The sequence below is a fragment of the Notothenia rossii genome, assembly GCF_949606895.1.
Source record: "Notothenia rossii genome assembly, chromosome: 2".
NCBI lineage: Eukaryota > Metazoa > Chordata > Actinopteri > Perciformes > Nototheniidae > Notothenia > Notothenia rossii.
The window spans coordinates 68,716,993-68,734,596 of NC_136904.1; the positions used below are offsets into that span (position 1 = coordinate 68,716,993).

Genomic DNA, 17,604 nt, shown 5'->3' on the forward strand with positions numbered 1-17,604 from the left:
CCTGGTGCACAGCAGTTATCCACCATCCTCGACAGTCTGCCAGTGCCTGCCAATGAATTTACTGACGCGATTACTGCCAAAATGGCTGCCCCCTTCGTTTCTCGTCACGTGACCAGCATATGTGACATCATCCGCAGGAGCTCTATAGTCGGCTCTCTGGTGTGCACCAGACCACAGTTTGTTACATTGTTTCATCTTTCAGAATGTTCGGTTTGCGTTCACACCAGGTTCACACGGGCAAAACTCAAACGGACTATAAACTTTAAACACAAGTCATGTGCTCGGAAATGCTGTTCAACCATTGGTCAGACATTAAGGGGGTAAAAACGCAAATCCCGGCAATTTCTAGTGGAGCCTCCGCCATGGAGCATCAGCATATTCGGCAGGTTATTCTCATGCTGCTGTTAATCTGGAGATCAACAGACACTAGCGGCCCGCGCATATGATTATATAATCAGACAACGTCCGTTAAAAAACAGCGGAGAAGTAACGGGCAGAAACCCTCTTTTTTACGCAGCGGTCCAGACATAGACATCAGACGGCGACACATATTCAGTTGCCAGTTACTTTGGCATTAGGGCAGGGATATCTAGATACTTCCCAAGGTTTGACATAATGAATTGTGCTACTTTTAAAGCAAGCAACGATGTTTTTAAATCTGTAATCAAAAAGCTCCTCAAAAACGCTATCGAAGCAGTTCATGCCGTTGCTACGTTAGTTCAAACAGTAACAACGGACTATTTTTCTTAGCGGATGCATGTCAATTTAAATCAAAACTTACAACTATTTTTCAAATCAATAAAATAATTTTCTAAATCCACAAAAGCATTTCAATTAATATTGGGAGTCATGTCGTTACTTTGTTGAGAATGTGGCCATGTAATAAGCGGGATAATGTGCAGCCGCGCGGTCATTATGGGGAAAATAACACCGACAGGCTGATCAGGAGCCCAACGTGAAGCGGAGGGATCTAGATTGGTAAATGGTAAATGGACTGTACTTATATAGCGCTTTATCCAGTCTTTAAGACCCCTCAAAGTGCTTTACATACTACATGTCATTCACCCATTCACACCCATTCATACAGAGCAGTGTACCTTACTCTATAGGACCTAACATTCATACACATTCACACACCGTTGGCCATGCCATCGGGAGCAACTCAGGGTTAAGTATCTTGCCCAAGGATACATCGACATGTTGACTGCATGGGCTGGGATCGAACCCACAACCTTCTGGTTGAAAGACGACCGCACTCCCTCGCAGCCACAGTCGCCCTGGCATGTTCTTGTTCATGAGAGACGTTCTGCAGTAAGGAGGGGCGTTTCACCGACGACAGGTGTTCTTACTTTTATGTAGCTGACGGAGAATTTTTACTTTACACAACACTGTTCAACACTTAATTCTGATTTACTCTTTAACTAAACAACCGTGGATGTCTTGAAAGACTCTTTCGCTAAAGATTTTTGAAGATATCCGCGTTCTTGTGACACGTAAATACTGCGCTTCCTATGTTTTGGTGCGGACTGCGTTCACACCAGCAATGAACCGCTCCAGAGTTCGCAAGCAAGCGCTCCGAGACCACCTATTTTAGCGGACCAGAGTCCGGTTGTTTAGTTCATTTAAGAGGTCTCGGACTGTGTTCACACCAACCCAAATGAACCGCACCAAGCGGCTAAACGCACCAGGGTTCGATTCAACCGGACTATACAAGGCAGGTGTGAACGCACCCTAAATCAAGAAGCCATTTTGCCCCAACATTGGATATTCATATCAAGTCTAATGGAGGACTTTGGATGTTATCCTTTCTTGCTAACATCGATCCAGGATGTGTGATTGTAGAGAGTGGGTGTTGGTTGCAGAAAGGAGCAGAATGTGTGTGCGTTATAGCTTTGGCATGTACAACGAACCTGAGGGGAAACAAAGCAAGTGCACTCGCCTTTCTCCAACCTCTACCCAATTAAGCGGAATGAAAAATCCATGAGCGCTCATTAGATGGGTTTACAGGTGGCTAATGAGCTGATATTTAAAACGTGTCACATGCAGTCTCTCCATCTCTCTCCCCTTTCTCTCTTTTTTTTCTATCTTTGGCTGCCCTCCAGGACAGAACACCAGAGGGTCCACTGGGGTGCCAATACTGCTCTGCATCAGCAAAATGTCAGCCAGGAACACACACTCACACACACATACACACACAGGAGTCTGGTGAGGCTCAGGATAGGGGAGGCAAACATTGAACAACTTTATTCTTTTGTTTAAACACCACCAAAGACATCATTCTGTTTATAACGTTCATTTTATGCGCCAACTGACCAACAATAAAACACAGCACAGGAGCTAAAGAGGGCTGGGTTGTTAATACAAAATAAAACGAGATATGAGAAGGCTGTGGCACAGTGGAGTTGTGCGCTGAACTTCGAATCAGGGGGTAGCAAGTTCGAGTCCCACTGCAGTCAGCATGTCGTTGTGTCCCTGGGCAAGATACTTCACCCCAAATTGCTCCTGTGGGGATTGCCAGTCGCTTTGGATAAAAGCGTCTAACAAGTGAGATGTAATGTAATATGAGGATGCCATGCTAATATAATAAGGCAGGTTACTTATTGTTTACATTATACAACATCAAACAATCTGGATTTAGAATGATCAAATGAAATGGATACACAAGGCTTATGACAACAAGCATGAACACAAAACCACTTTCTGACGCCATACACAAAAGGCAGCTACAGCTGTTTTCTGCAAGCCTCCCTCTGCTCATTTTGACAGAACATAGTAAGAGCTCTGATAATGCTACACTTATTATACACTTTGAAACCGTTACAGCCAGATATTTGGAGTTGCTGGATATAATGCATCATAGCCAAGCACCGAAAAAGTGCAACTGGGTGTTAAAGAGGCCATATAATGCAAATGTTCAGGTTCTACTCATGTTGACATATTTTAATGTTCAAAAAGTGCTTTTTTCTTTTTCGTACTGCAGAACGTCTTTTCACCCTATCTGAAACTAAATTATGGTGGGAACTTTAGGATTTTAGCCTTTGCAGACAATTTACATGCAAAGAAAACCTATATAACACACTACAAATAAAAACCTAAAAAGCATGAGAGGACCTTTGTGTTGTGTTCGAAAGCTGTTACCGTTCATGGTGTTCACGGGCACATTTTGACCCATGATTTATCTCAGTCCAAAACAGTCAAATATAATGACTATCATCCAATATTGTTTTAACTACATCATAACTAGCTTATAATGCATTCATAACCGTACAATCCTGTTGTTATTGTATTTTATGGCCCCAAAATACATTACACCACATATTGCACACGTGCATGTGTGTGTTCAGGTTCATGTGTTAGTGTACATATTCTTTGAGAAAGAGAAAATGGTGAAGCAGTCCTGTCTCTCAGGCCTGTCCTTTTTTTAACAGAAATATCAAAAAACATAAAACATATTATTGCAGAGCAAGTGTGTTATTTAAGAAAGAGGTGTGTTTGTTTGTTCAGGGGCTATAGATATAATGATTTTTTTTCTATTAATGTGTTTTTTTTAATTCAACACTGTACTTCAAAGATAATCAGGTTATGAATAAACCGTTCTAAATTCATAAACATTGAAATAAATGTATTATTCAAATAATATTTAACTGTTATCAAAACTTAGTGCAACTGTAGAAGCTTGCTATTTTTGGTTGTCTCAGTGCAAGAATCACTTTTAAAATGTTTTTTACAGTGTTAGAAATTAAAATCAATGTTTTATGGCATAATTTAGTTTAAACATGCCATCAGTTAAAATGCTGATTTATACTGAAAAAACCTGAAATTCTCGTGCACAAACAGTTAAGCTTTTATTCTGAAAATCCTTCATCTCCGGTTAGCATTTAGCATGTGGCTAATATACGATTTCCTAAAGAGGTGAATTTAGTAGTGAAATTACATGGAGTGGTGCAAACCGAAACCTACTGATTTAACATTACAACTACAGATGTCGGGATACTACCATGCTGAATATTAAATGAAGGTACAGTTTATTTCAATACATTATTGTTTACAGACGAGAGTAGCATGTGACAACATCCGGAATGACCGGAAACCAAACCAGCCGTGAAGTATTTTCTGTATTTTTTAGAGTATTGATTACAGCGTTTAGAATGTGTTACATGAAAAGTGATGAAAGAGAATATGAGGAGAAAAGGCGTGTTAAGCATAAATTGAATGTGAAAAGTACCAATCCTCTGTTTAAATGCAACAACGGACATTAGAGACGAGGCGAGCCGGCTGGCGGGAAGGAGCCAGCAGAGGATATATATAACAGCACCGGACGAGGGATTCTCTCTCTTCTCTTGCTCATGAGAGCCGGATCACAGCTGTTTTCTGCCTGAACAATATTTTGTCTGTAACACTATCGCGCCTTTTTTAATTAAAGTATCCCATTTGAATCTTCTCAGAGACTCCATTTAGTCTCATTTTAAAGCTTCTCTCCTGGACGCGAGAATAATGAACATATTTAACAATTGGCGACCCGGCCGACGTGATCTCGTTTCACCGGGAGAGCAGTTGCAGTTTTCAAAGGAGCTTGAACAAGGCTGGCAGACATACACTAGGGCCCATACCGAAATGTAAAGAAGTACCTGTTTATTCAAAATCTTCAATAGATTACATAGTGAACAATAGGTGTCTTTTGTTACGTTTTAAGTTAACGTGAATGGTTTTAGGCCATTAAGCAGTCGGGACTGCTTGAGGCAAAGACACAGCCAAAGTTGGAAGCTGAGGTTATTGGAGTGAGTGTTTGTGTTAACAACAGTGTGAGGCTGTTTTAAAAAAGTCATTTTTCGAGGAAAATGCCTGAGGAGTTTGAAGCTTTCAGTGGTTACTTTTTTCTGTTTTCAAAAAGACATTGCATGTGGATTACGACGAGAAGTGCGACATTCGTGCGTTAGATTGACGATATTCTTCTGATTGTGTGTGGATAGCGTCCCATTTTGTCCCATAATAGCGTGTTTAAACAGAAGAGATGACCATACTGGCTCTTAAAGTCAAAACATTTACGTACATGGGTAGAGGGCTATGACGTAAGGGTATAAGGCCCATTTATCATTGTAAACTAAATAGAAATGTTTAAACTACAGTGTTGTGTGTTGAATTTACTAGACAAAATATCACCCCACCATTATTTCAACTCCACTGTGAGAGGTGTTTTTTCAAATCCCTTTGTTCTTCAGGTCAAAGGTTGGAAAACCAGTTGTCATCTTGTCTTGACCTCATGTTCACAGTGAACCACACGGCAGTCGCCATTTCATGAAATGCTAATTGAAGTACTCTGTTTGCTTTAACACACTGAGGCTAGGCATTCCATCTTGTAAAGAACATCATACTTCTTGTCAGAGTTAGAACTATTGGAAGTACTTCTGCTGGTAAAAGTGTATTGGCTGGTTTTGGGATATTCTTGGTTGCAAGTGTGTATTGGCGGTTTTGTGAATATTCTTGTTTACAAATGTGTTTTGGCGGTTATGTGCTGTGTTGTTTAACCATAGTGTAATGTTCTTCCTATTTTAAAGATATTTTTAAGGAAAATAAGTTTCTCCTTGTTAAAAACAAGTCAGTTTTGCAACAGCTATTCCCTAGTGGATTAAGCTGGAAATTAAAATAGCGCACTCTGGTGGTAGTACAGAATTATTACACAAATAGAAGAAACACCATAACATTTTGAAGTATAATTTTAAGTGTTATAAATAAACACATGCTTGATCGCCAAGATAGAATTGCAAGTGGTTTCTAATTATAAGATAAGAAACTTTACATAATATTTTTTCAAACACCAATTTATTGAAGCTAACACAAGTAGTGATATTGGCATAATTTCATACACTTCGGAATGCACTGTACACAGGAGATTTAGATTTGAACCAATATTCATATTTCAAAGTCAAAACCATACACGGTACAATTTTTATTTTAACATTTCATATTTTAATTTTACATAATTTTTATATATTAATGAACTTTATTAATATTTTACCTAAAACTTAAAAAAAAAAATCTATAGCTTAAAAAAAAAAAAAAAAAAAAAAAAAAAACCTTGAGCAACTTAAAAAAAAAAAAAAAAGATTTAAAGTTCGGACGAACAGCAACGAAGGTGCTAGTCAGAAGATTAGTGCTTCATCTTTGATAAGTTAATAAATAATTAGAGAACATGTCACCAAAACAAACTAAGTTGAGACTAGACGCAGAGCCAGGCTCAACAGCAGATATCAAGGGCAGATGCTATAACAGCTCCAAATCTTAGACAAAAGACATGGAACCACATGGAGAAACTGTTGGAACAGTGGCAAATGAGAGGACTGTTTCCAGCAGATGATCAGCCTGGACCAACGAAAGCCGATAGAAAAGCTGTAGTTGAACATGAGAATGCTGAATACCTACAACAGGAAAAAGCATGGATCAAAGCCGGACAACCCTCTTGGTATGGACTTGAAAACATTGCTATGAACAGAGCTGAAAAAAGAAAAGTTATGGTTGCAAGTCTGGTATTCCATCTGGAAGATGCCAGCCAAGGATTGACAAACAGCTTACATGTGGTAGAACTCAGCAGAAGAATAGAAAAGGAACTCAACAGAAGAATGGAAGAGCAGCTCAACAGAGGAATGGAAGAGAGGCGAAAAGCAGATGAAGCACATAATGACATTATTGAAGAGAGACGAAAGGCAGTTGAAGCCCATAATGACATTATTGAAGAGAGACGAAAGTCAGTTGAAGCCCATAATGACATTGTTGCAGAAAGACAAAGGGAGGAAGATAAATACCAACAACTTGTGGCGGAAAGACGACAAGAAGATGTAAGATTCCAGGTCATGATGGCAGATAGACAACGGAGAGAACAAGAAGAGCGAAGAACCGGTGCATATACCTCCATGCCATTCATAGCGGCTGGAAGAGGAGGATTTCAATACCAACCATGGACTCACAGGGACATGGAAGCATTAGTGTCAAAGCTACCTCCATTTACGAAAGGAGGTCAGAAGTGGGTGAATGATCTGGAGAGATACACAGCCCAAGACCACCTGTGCTTGGGAGACATCAGGGCCCTGCTCGGACGGATTGAAGGACGACTTGAAGTGAGAGCAATAGATTCCAAGGCCAAATGCACCAACTCTCCAAATTACATTTCCTTCAACAAAGTCAGGTCGAGGTATTGGGCTGCCATTCAAATCTACCCAACAACACAGAGTTTACATGCCCTCAACAGCCTGAGAAAAGAACCGGGGGAAGACATGTATGCCTTCCTGAAGAGATGTGAAGGAGTGTGGGAGGACTGCACTGGAGAACGACATGACGTTTCACCGTCTGTCGTAATGCTGTGGAAGAACGCGGTCATTAACGCCCTTCCCCAATCAGTGCAGGCAAGCCTGGGAGATATGGTGGCATTAGACGCTATACCCATTGAAGAATGTAGACAACATCTCATTTACCACGATATAAAATACCAAGCAACCCAGAGGGAAAAAGACGAAGAAATTAAAACATTACAACTAAGACTCTTGAAGATACAAATAGCTGAGAAAGATACCGAAGCTAATTAAAAACAAGAAAGCGGCAAGGCAAATGGCAGCTACATCAGAGAAGGCAGGGCAGATACCTCCAACAATTCAAGCTCAGGAAGAACCAGAGAATGCAGGGCAGACATCTCAAACAGTTGAATCTCAGATAGTGCCAGAGAATCAGATGGAGAACCAACAACCAGGAGGTTTCCGAGGAGGCAGAGGCAGAGGAAAAGTTCTCCGGTTTGAGGGATGCTACATATGCAATCAGCTGGGCCATTGGGCTAGAGATTGTCCACAATAACAAATGAAATACCCACCACATGCACCAAACAACGGCCCACAATGCAGTTTCCATGATGCCGACGGACGCAGGGGGTCCCAGAGATGTCAAAGACGTACAGGATTTCCAAACATGAACCAAATGCCACTGACAGCCTGGTATCAACCACAACAATGAGGAAGCTTCGAGGACCAGACCATCAGGTGATGCATCTTCAGCACTAGAGTATTTTGAAATCCAGCTACATGGAGCCACATATGTCACCACAGGAGGGAGAGGTTGAATGTTATTTAAAAGATAGTGAGTAGAATATTGCATTTACACATAAAGCATGCACAGAGTAGTAGAAGATTAAGACATAGTAGAATATTTAGCAGACTATTTTTGTAATTATAAGAAGGAAAATACATTACGAGTGATGTTGTTCCCCCACACAGAAAACTATTGTGTCCACACAGCTAGTGAGGTCAAGAAGACGGGCTTCCACCCAAAATATGCAAGGGGCGGCGATACACCTGACGTGAAGCTGTCCAGACCTGAAAACAGAAACTCGATTCTGCTGTGGTGAAGTCTGGCTACAAAGGGAGGTGTTCCAATAGGGTCGCTTGTCTCAAACCAGTGAAGAAGTCAACAAGAACCCAGCTGAACTAGAGAGTGACTGTTGGCGGGAGAACTGTGACGGAGCGACAGAGACTGGCCCAACATTTTCCAGCCAGTACATAGATAGACCCCGTCAGAAGACCGGGCCCGTCAGAAGACCGGGGCTGTGTTTAAAGGGGAACTTCATTTATTCTTAGCCAGAAGTGCAGTGTTTAATCAAACAAATTATGTGATCTATGGAGTCAGATTACATTTTTCTCATAAACACAATTTTATAATCGGTCTGAAGTATCTGTTTTAAGGCATGAGCGGCAGATTAAATAACATAACATTGATTGAGAGCTTGGATGAAGAAGTTGTAGGGTTTTTACAACAGTTTCAAGAATCAGTCTTTATTTATTTATTCTTGAGTAACTTTACTGATTTATAGTGTAGTGCGTAAGGCAATATCTCATTTGAGTGAGGGGCACCAGCCCTTCATGCAGGTCACCCTCTGTGAGAATAGTTCATATTTTCCCTCCAGTTTGGAGAAATATTATTTTATCATATGTTAGTTCAACAGTGTCAACCAATCCTCTAATCCTATAATTATTGAGACGCATTAGCGACATCAGGGGTATTGTTTTTCGTAGCAACAAATGCATAATACCATGACAAAAGCCATTATTGAAACAAGTAAACTATTAGAAGTGCTAATGGCACATTTTTTGTGAATATGCATTTATACCATCAGAAAGCCATACATCATACGATATTTGTGTACGCCTTGTGGGTACACGGAGAAGTTATAATTTATTTAATCCAACGTTATGTGTTTTACATGTCCTGTTCATAATAGGGTAATCATTGCAATATTAATTGAGCATTTTCTGCTCAAAGGAGGGAGTGTCATGATTATACAGATATGTTGATTTCAGTGACGTAGTTAATAAATAATAACATGTAGTCAACAATAGGTCTCATAACAACAAGAGGTATGCCGAAGCTTGGGCCTTCTCCAAGGACGGAGTGGTCCAGTTTTAGATATTAGACAAATAGAAGTGGATGAATATGTCAGAACTCTGAGTAATATTATGCAAGTTTTGTCTACACAGGCTAGGAAAACTACAGAGATACCAGACGAGACACCAGAAGAGACTCCTGTTCGGCCAGGTGAATGGGTGAGGGTGAAAATCCACAAAAAACAGTGGGCTCATCCCCGGTGGACGGAAGTGTGAAAAGTTGTAACAAACTTCACACGCGCTCCGGTTTAAAGGTAAAGAAAAAGGAGCAAATTGACACCACCTCACACATTGTCACCCTTCACTGGCAACTTCCAGAACATTATTGGGAGTTAGGACTGATTTGGCAGAGCTGGAACAAAACAATAAATAGAAATAAGATAAAGATAGAAAAAGCTCAAAAGACAAATTGTCTATAGATTTTTATAGATTGTACATTAATGTGAAAACCTATTTTTTGTTTTACATCCGAAAAAGAGTCAAATTTTTTGTATATGTTATTTTTGTACTCATTATTTAAATTCTGTAACGGACACAACCAGGGATAAAATAGAGATGATGACAAGAACAAAGCCAAACCAATTGTAGGGTCCCCTAGGGATAAGAGCCAGAATAGCATTGTCGATTGTGCTCATTACACTTGGCACCTTTCTGGTTGGAAGGGGAGTACAATATCAAGTAAAACATGGAACCATTAGTTCACTCATAAAGAATGCCCACATCACTAACGAAACTCCAGCTGTGTTTCAGAGACTTTCACTTATCCCCAGAGCCAAAAGATCAGCTGAGCAACAAAAGGAGGAGTTAGAAATACTCGTTCCCAAAGGTGAGGCGGTTATAATCAAGAAGATTCACCCCCCCTACATGCAGTTCTTGTATCAAATGATGAGATGGGTTTAAGTGATCGGGATATGTAAGTGATGGGGATTTGCAGATTAGGGAAATCTTTAAATACACTGGATCCATGTTTTAGTCTGTACCAGAAACACCCCCTGTTAAGCTATGAACAACCAACCGGTGACCTATCTGAGCACAATTATTGAAAATGATTGTTAGACACAGGCTACTAACCCACAAGTACAGCTTTGTATGTACAAACTCTATGAACAAGATTCCCCAGCAGATAGTGGCGACATTGCAGATATGACCAGTCACAAAAGTTACTAAGGTTCTAAATAACAGTGGGATTAAAGTGATGGAGAAAATATGGAGACGTTCTTTTATAGTGTGTGAAATATGTGGTGCTTGAAACATGTAGGTATTTAAATGTATAGAAGAAAGTGGTTTCCTGAAAGAGTTAATTGGAGTAAACATGTTACAGTGGGTGAAAGCAATGTTTAGGGATATGGTAAAATTATTAGTAGACATGAATTGTGTTTAGATGACATTTAACAACTAAGATGGATAGTAAGATTAGGAAAATAGAGTGGAAAAGGTTGGATTTATTTTACCTCGGTGTGTTAGAATTTAACTATACGTAATGCCTCCCGAGATCTCTCTCTCTCTCTATCTATCCGCCTGTCAGACCGCTACGATGCCATCGTCCAAACAGACAAAAGACCTCACCACGGAAGACTCCTCCTCCTCCATCGAACAGACAGAGAAGCAGAGCTGAACCATCTCCTCCTGAGGCATCCAGAACTACAGGTGACATAAAAAGGCACACTCTCATCGGTCCCCCACAGGACATGAAGTTCCAAGCTGAGCCACAAGATTTGGGCACAAGAGCAGAGTGTGGGAAATGAGAGCGGAATACGCCCTCCATGCAACCAGTAGAGACTGTAAAGGAGGAGATGAAATGCAAAGCAGATGGGACACTGAAAAGGGTTACAGCGGAAGGATCCAAGACCAGATGGACTGAGGAGAAGGTGGACGGAGGAGAGGAAAGGACGGAGGAGTTGGCATGGTCCGGCAGAACGTGAGGGGGTCGTGGCTTGACAACCAGAGGGGGGGAGAAGGAAAACGGGAGTGAGTGAGTTTACAGATAAACACACTTATTCACCAACGAGAAATACGTAAAGAAAAATATTTATTAGCCATGAATTAATCAATTGGTGTATTTATAAAGAACGAAAGAGGAAACTATTAAATAACCCTAAAAACACACTGAGGGTAGAACATATTATTCAATCTGTTCATCATATGAACAAATTATTCTTTAAGAGTTTTTTATTCATGTGTGAATTTGGGGAAGATTTAATTTGTTACAGTATAGACCTACAGTTTAAAGGGATGGTTTTAGTAACCACTCTATAAAAGCAGACAAATCTTTATTTGTATGGAAAATGTTAAAGGTAGAGCTAGTACCAAGCCAAAGATAGTATTCCAATCTAGAGTATTGATTTCTCCATTGTAGCATGGTTATTACCTCAGGAGGGAAGATTAAGGTGGAAATAACATTTGTTTTTCGTCCAAGATGTAGAGTTTTAAAAAGACACTGGGCAAAGAGAGATTGCACATTTTAATTTAAAAAAACTAATATAATTGGGAGTAATACATGCGGGGCCTTGGATCACTCATTGTGATGGTGCATATTTTACAACAAATATCGTTCAGGCAGAAGGGGTCGCTCAACCCACCCTGCAGATGTTTTAAATCTTACTTGCAGTTTCAGAGGGAGCGCACGGCACCAGAGTATGAGTTTTTTAAAAGACAAGCGCCACCAGCTCCATTTAATCAGGGACGACCTGACATTTAGAGATGTTATTTAAAGGAGAAACATACCTGCCATAAGTGTAAATTCCTGAATTGAAATACAAACCATTAATGAAATGACTTCTGTTTTAAAGTCCTTGTTAAAGGAGGGAGTAATTATCACATGCTCGGCACCCAAGGTTCCACACACTGTTAAAGGGGTTAGCATAGTTATTTAAGTAGACCATAATTGAAAATAAATTAGTATAATGCGTTATTGATATTCCACCGGTTCTCACACCATTTCAGGGACTTTATCACTGCATTAGAACAGACCACCCAAAGGTACTTAGTAGGAACTTTTAAGTGATGAAATTCTACAACTGTTGTAACTGACCAAAATCTTCTCCCAGAAATGACTGTCTAGAATGGCGTACCCCAGAGTAGAACGCCACCCCGTATACAGATGTTGATGACAATGATGAGTTAGTTTGAATGATATGAGATGGATGTTCGGAGATGAGATCATAGCCGTGGGAACATGTTTCAAATGGGGGGTGCTGTGGGGATGACACCAGGGCCGGTTCTGACCCATTTGCTGCCCTAGGCAAGATTTTAGCTGGCAATGAAAAACCTCTACAAAAGACCAATACACTACAAACAGAGAAACGTATTGATATGGTGGACAGCTTATATAAAAAGGCTTCAAATGTATTTAGTATTGCCTGAACATGTTTTAATTGGGGGGTGGACTTCACATCCTCTAGGGGGGTCCGGGGGTGCCCCCCCGGGAAGATTTTTTTTAACATTTTAAAGTAAAATGCTTCAATCTGGTGCACTTTGAGCGCCCAAAATAGAGACTGATCTACGGAATACAACTCTAAAACACCCATATGAAAAAGATCGGTTTGCATTTTAATAATCAAATAAGTATGTGAACATATCCAATAACCCATAGCCAATAAAAAATAAATGTAGGCTAACTTGTTTTATTTTTGTGGTTCATTTATATCTTATTTTATCAGTTAACATTAATTTATTTATGCATATTGTTAAATATCTCCAGTTTTAAACAGTATTTTTGGTTCACTGTCCTACAGTACATTGGAATGATTTCAAACCTGTTTTTATTTATCCTAATAATTATAAAGGAGTGCCTTGGAAATATTTGTTTACATAAATTGTGATCAAAACGTTTGAGACCCACTGAGATAACTTAGACTAAAGTGAACTATCTAAACCCTCAGAGTCCTTTCCCTCACTGAGCCTCTCAGTCTGACAGGAGAGCTCCCCCTCCACATTATTGTAGAAACAGCTTCTTATATCTGTTAGCGCAGCAGAAGCTAACAACATTCCCCGCCGGTACCGGTGCACCCCCTCTCTCTATCTCTCTCTCTCACGCTGGCTGTGAGCTGCGGGCGCCTGATAAGCCAACATCCCTCACTTTCATCACTTACAGCGGCCATCGTACAGGGCAAATGGAAAATGTAACCGGGGTGAAAACGGTGTTATCTTTACTTAATTATGAATGTTTTTACATCAAGGCTGAACTTTTTTTTTTTTTGATTATATTTGTATTTAATCTTGTGGAAGTGCAGTTCCCCTGTCCTCCACCAGGGGGTGCTGCAGCACCCTCAGCACCCCTACTTCCCACGGCCCTGGATGAGATTGTTCAATGAATTTCCAGCCGATGTGATTTTTCAAATGATATCATTTGAAGAAGTGAGCAAAATAAAATGCTAAAATGGAGTGAATCCATTTCAATTTATTTTATACTATTCCAAGATAGTATATTTTTATACTTCCAATTTATTTTACACTATTCCATGATAGTATATATTTTTACTTCCAATTTATTTTACACTATTCCAAGATATTTTATTTGACTTTATTATTTTATACTATTCTAATATGGTAGATTTCATGTTGTATAAATCATTGCTAGTCTAAAATGGTTTGTTTCTTTTCACTTTGTAAAAACAAGTGCCTTAACACTGAGCGTGGTATGAGAACGGTTTCTGTGAAAGGAGGGGGGAAGAAATGTTCTGATACCAAGCCATTGCTGCTATTTTGAAGAATGATATTGAATGTAAACACTAGAAGTTATACACAAGGGAAAACTTTTATGTTTGAGCACAGGCAAATAATTAATTTTGTATTTTTGTAAAGTTAAGCCTATTGAACCATTCCATTTAGATTGTATGTTTGTAATATGAGCAGTGGCGGCTGGTGGAAAATATTTTTGGTGGGGCTGTTGATATCGTGAGTAAAAAATTTTGGGGAGAAATGACCCCTTAAATTGGGACTTCTGGTGATGTAATGGCCCCATAAAATCGTGGTTCTAGGGCCAGGAACAACCAGGCTGAGTCGGGCTGAGTTTGCTAAACTAACTGCGGTCAAGCCAGCCTCCACTCGGGAAAACCTAGTCAAGCCAGCCCTCACGTAATATTGCGGTGCGCGAATATCCTATGCATTACGGGAGAGTCAAAAAAAATCATCGCTCTGTGTTTAGATGAGAATAAAACAAAAACTGTCCAATATCAAAGACTCATATCACCTCAGGGTGATAGCAGGACATCCCATCTAGTCACTCAGAAAAAATCAGGACATTCTAATGTAGAGTTTCAAAATAAAAGACCTTTGAAATCTCTATTGTATGAGCTATCATCCCTGTTTTTAGATGAGAATAAAACTAAAACTGTCCAGTATCATAGACTCATCTCACTCCAGGGTGATAGCAGGACACCCCATCTAGTCACTCAGTCACGCAGTGTAACGCCTACACTGCGTTACTATAGATCAGGGGTTCTCAAAGTTTTGATGAGTGAGGGCCAATTTAGGTACCCAATATTGGATTGAGGGCCGCCCAAGAACAAACGGAACACAAAATTCCAAAACAAATCTTTTCTTTATTGCACACACACACACACACACACACACACACACACACACACACACACACACACACACACACACACACACACACACACACACACACACACACACACACACACACACACACACACACACACACACACACACACACACACACAGAGAGTATTGCGCTGGAGTTAGTGATATGCTGTGGATTTCCTGTCTTATCAGCAGGGCCCTGTTTCAGAACCAATTCCAGCTACTCAAGCACCACAGGATAGTCTCTGCAAGACAAATACAGAGAGACAGAGAGGGGGGAGGGAGAGAAAGAGACTTTTAAAATAGAAGCTTACCAAAGACCACAATAACACAGTATTCATCATCATCATTGTTATTATTATTGTTGTTGTATTTGTAACACAAATCGGCTATTATTGCCTGTCATCAACATACCTTTTCCTACTTTGAATGGGATTTATGGTGCTGTCGTCTGTTGGCTACTATTCCTTTGATGTCCGGTTCCATCTCCGTTGTTGCTATACGAAGGACAGCATGTAGATGGGCATCCGTCAGCCTGGATCTCAGCTGGGATTTGTTGATGGCCATGGTGGAGAAGGTTTTCTCACAAATGTATGTGCTTCCGAACAGAGAGGCCATTCTGATGGCATGTTGGCGAAGTGCAGGGTACGTAGATGGGGAAAGTCCTTTGTAGAACTCGATGAGATTCTTGTCTCGATATGCTGCTCTGGCCTCAGAGCTCTCCTGCAGGTCGATGAGCTCGAACTGCATTTCTGCAGGCTCTTCTTCGGGTGCACATGTGAAGGGATCTTGGAATAGGTTGAATGACTTCTCGTGGTCACTGAAGTCCGAGAAGCGGTGGTGGAATTCCTCTTGGAGTTTTTCCATGAGGTTGTGGTTCTTGTCTGAACACAGGTGATGTAAAACGTCACATTCACCTGCGAGCACCTTGCAGGTGGGGAAATGGGTTAGATCCCCCTCTCTGAGCTGTCCCTGCACTAGTTGAAGTTTTCGCTGGAAAGCTTTGACGCTTTCAAACAATGTGGAAATGAGCTTCCCATGGCCCTGCAGCTTCACATTGAGATCGCTGAGAAAGGTGTTCAGGTCAACAAGGAACGCTAGGTCACAAAGCCATTCAGTGTCACTTAACTGTGGCAGATCTTGTCCTTTTGATTGCATGAACTCAGCGATTTCTTTCCTCAAATAAAAAAAACGCTTCAGTGTGGCACCTCTGCTCAGCCACCTGACAGCAGTGAAGTATATGACGTCACCAAATTCAGCCTCTGATTGCACCAAAAAAGTTTTGAATTGACGGTGATTCAGACCTCTGGACTTTATGAAATTCACTGTCTTGACAACAATGTCCATGACATGTTTCATTTCAAGCGTATGAGCAGCAAAGGCTTCTTGGTGAATTATGCAGTGATATTTGATTAGGTTCTCACCTCCGTTATTGGCCACTTTGTCGCTGAGCAAAGAGACAGCGCCCGCCTTTCTCCCGACCATGGCTGGCGCTCCATCTGTTGTGACACCGACCATGGATGTCAGCTCCACATTGTATGCATCGAGACTACGACACACAGCATCACAAAGGTCGATTCCCCTTGTTCTGTCTTTGATACTCTCCATGCTTAGCAGTTCCTCGCCTATTTCAAAGTCCTCCGTGACCGTTCGAATGAAAATCAGCAGTTGTGCAGTATCAGAAATGTCTGTACTCTCATCCAGTGCTATAGAAAAGGACCCCTTGCCTAGGCCTTCCACACGTAGTCCCAATTGCTCTTTGAGATCATTGGCCAGATCTTCGATTCGTCGTGTCACTGTGTCATTCGATAAACTTATGTCACGGAACTTTGACTTTTGTTCAGGGCATACAATGTCAGCCACTTTCAAAATGCAGTCTCGCACGAATTCTCCATCACTGAACGGCTTGCTCCGCCTGGCAATTTCGTGAGCTACCACATAGCTAGCCTGTGTTACAGCTTCACCGGATTTTGCAAGATTTGTGAAAACTGACTGCTGGGCAGTTAAACCTCTTTGAAGTTGTTCAAGTTTAGTTCTGCGCCCCTTGCCCATGAACTTGTCATACATTTTATGATTGGTATCATAATGGCGTTTTATGTTATACTCCTTGAGCATTGCATTCACCTGCTTGCAGATGAGGCATATCACTTTATCCGACCCCTGAGGTAAAACGAAGTAAGCGTTGCTCCATTTCTCCTGGAACTTCCTTTTCTCCTCACTGACAAAACGTTTTTTACCCGACGGCCCTGGCTCATCCAGCTCGCTTACACAACGAAAACTTCCAACAAATGTTGTTTCCGCTGTTCACGTGAACACTTTGCCGCCTTTGGGACGTGCATCCAATCAGGGAGTGAGTTTGGGGATGCTCGCGCTGGGGGTATTCAGTGCCTGAGTGTGGACGTTGGGAGAGACAGCTTGTTGTTTTATTATTGTATAACCGGACTTTTGTGTGCGTTCATATACTTAACCACACACGCAAACACACACACTCTTTCTCTGCCGTTACATAGCAGACACTACTTTATCTGTCAAGTTGTCTCCGATGCCACCACAACTTCCTGTCAAACACGTTATCTCGCCTTCAAAATAAAAGCATGCAAACGGAACTGGAAGTTAACCTAAATTAAATCCAAAATAC

General features: G+C 40.8%; 1 protein-coding gene across 1 annotated transcript; it reads right to left on the minus strand.

Moving 5' to 3' along the window:
• Positions 1-14,942: 14,942 nt before the first annotated feature.
• LOC307030578 (general transcription factor II-I repeat domain-containing protein 2A-like) lies at positions 14,943-17,209 on the minus strand. Its single transcript, XM_079667080.1, has 2 exons — positions 15,381-17,209; positions 14,943-15,211 (listed from the first exon to the last, which is right to left on the minus strand). Exon 1 carries the CDS (start codon positions 17,079-17,081, stop codon positions 15,387-15,389), a length of 1,695 nt encoding a protein of 564 aa, XP_079523206.1. The 5' UTR covers positions 17,082-17,209; the 3' UTR covers positions 14,943-15,211; positions 15,381-15,386.
• Between the last annotated feature and the right edge of the window lie 395 nt (positions 17,210-17,604).